Below are 1,338 nucleotides of genomic sequence, written 5' to 3'. Positions count from 1 at the left end.
ATGGAAAGAGGAAACCAAACAGGAACTGGAAACTTCATCCTCCTGGGATTCACAGGTGACCCTGACCTGCAGTCCCTCCTCCTTGGCCTGCTTCTGTCTGGGTACCTGGTCACAGTCACAGGGAACCTGCTCATCATCCTGGCTGTCATCTCAGACTCCCACCTGCACACACCCATGTACTTTTTCCTCTCCAACCTGTCCCTGGCTGACATTGGCTTCACCTCCACCACCATCCCCAAGGCTCTGAGGAACATCCACACTCACAACAAAGGGATCACCTTTACAGGTTGCATCTCACAGGTATATTTTTTCGTTTTGTTTGGATGCCAAGAAAATTTGCTCCTGACAGTGATGGCCTATGACCGCTTTGTGGCCATATGTCACCCCCTGCACTATGTGGTCATCATGAGCCCATGGCTCTGTCTTCTCATGGCTCTGGGGTCCTGGTTGGTCAGTGTCCTAGGTTCCCTCCTAGATACGTTGACAATCTTGAGGCTGTCCTTTTGTACAAAAATAGAAATCCCTCACTTCTTCTGTGATCTTCCTGCAGTCCTCAAGCTCGCCTGTTCTGACACCCTCATCAATAACATAGTGGTGTTCTCTATGATCATCGTCCTGGGTGTCTTCCCTCTCACTGGCATCCTCTTCTCCTATTCTCAGATTTTCTCCTCCATCCTGAGGATCTCATCAGACAGAGGCAAGTACAAAGCCTTCTCCACCTGTGGGTCTCACCTCCTGGTGGTCTCCTTGTTCTATGGCAGTAGCCTTGGGGTCTACCTCAGTTCTGTAGCCACACAGTCTTCTATGATGAATCTGATGGCCTCAGTGATGTACACCATGGTCACCCCCATGCTGAACCCTTTCATCTACAGTCTGAGGAACAGGGACATCAAGGTGGCCCTGGGAAGAGTCCTCACCAAGATGGTGCCTCTCAGTGAAAGGGTGGATGCACGTCTCTCCTGAATCATAATGTCCATCATACTGAAGACCCTGGAGCCCCACCCCTCCATGCAAGACTCTGCCTATCTATGCTTGGTGTATTTTAGGGTACCTTATTAATCCATTTAAAGTGAATAAATCCAGCAATTAGGCTAAAACTCCATGATCTAATCACTTCACCTCTGAATGTTCTTGCCTTGTCTACACCTGAACTATGGGAACACCACATACCTAATCCACAGCACTGCCTTGGATTGTTAGTGAAGATGAGCATATTTTCATGGCTTTGTCATCATCCTTAGAGTTTGTTCCTACTTAGGGACTGTTTCTATTGCAACATTTTGGATCACCTATGTACTATCTAACCAGTCATTGTAATTTTGTTTGAATACAAATGGG

At 47.6% G+C, this 1,338-nt stretch overlaps 1 protein-coding gene across 1 annotated transcript; it reads left to right on the top strand.

Annotated features, from left to right (window-relative positions):
• Positions 1–963, top strand: LOC124087657 (olfactory receptor 7C2-like). The gene has a single exon (XM_046436639.1). It carries the CDS (start codon positions 1–3, stop codon positions 961–963), a length of 963 nt encoding a protein of 320 aa, XP_046292595.1.
• Positions 964–1,338: the final 375 nt, after the last annotated feature.

The sequence above is a fragment of the Marmota monax genome, unplaced genomic scaffold (assembly GCF_021218885.2).
Source record: "Marmota monax isolate L192 unplaced genomic scaffold, Marmota_monax_Labrador192_F-V1.1 WCK01_AAM20220418_F8-fsc00021, whole genome shotgun sequence".
NCBI lineage: Eukaryota > Metazoa > Chordata > Mammalia > Rodentia > Sciuridae > Marmota > Marmota monax.
The sequence above is the reverse complement of the archived record's forward strand: the minus strand, read 5'-3'. Positions and strand labels throughout refer to the sequence as shown.

Coding starts and splice junctions, on each gene's coding strand:
- LOC124087657 (XM_046436639.1), top strand. CDS start 1: ATGGAAAGAGGAAACCAAACAGGAACTGGAAACTTCATCCTCCTGGGA.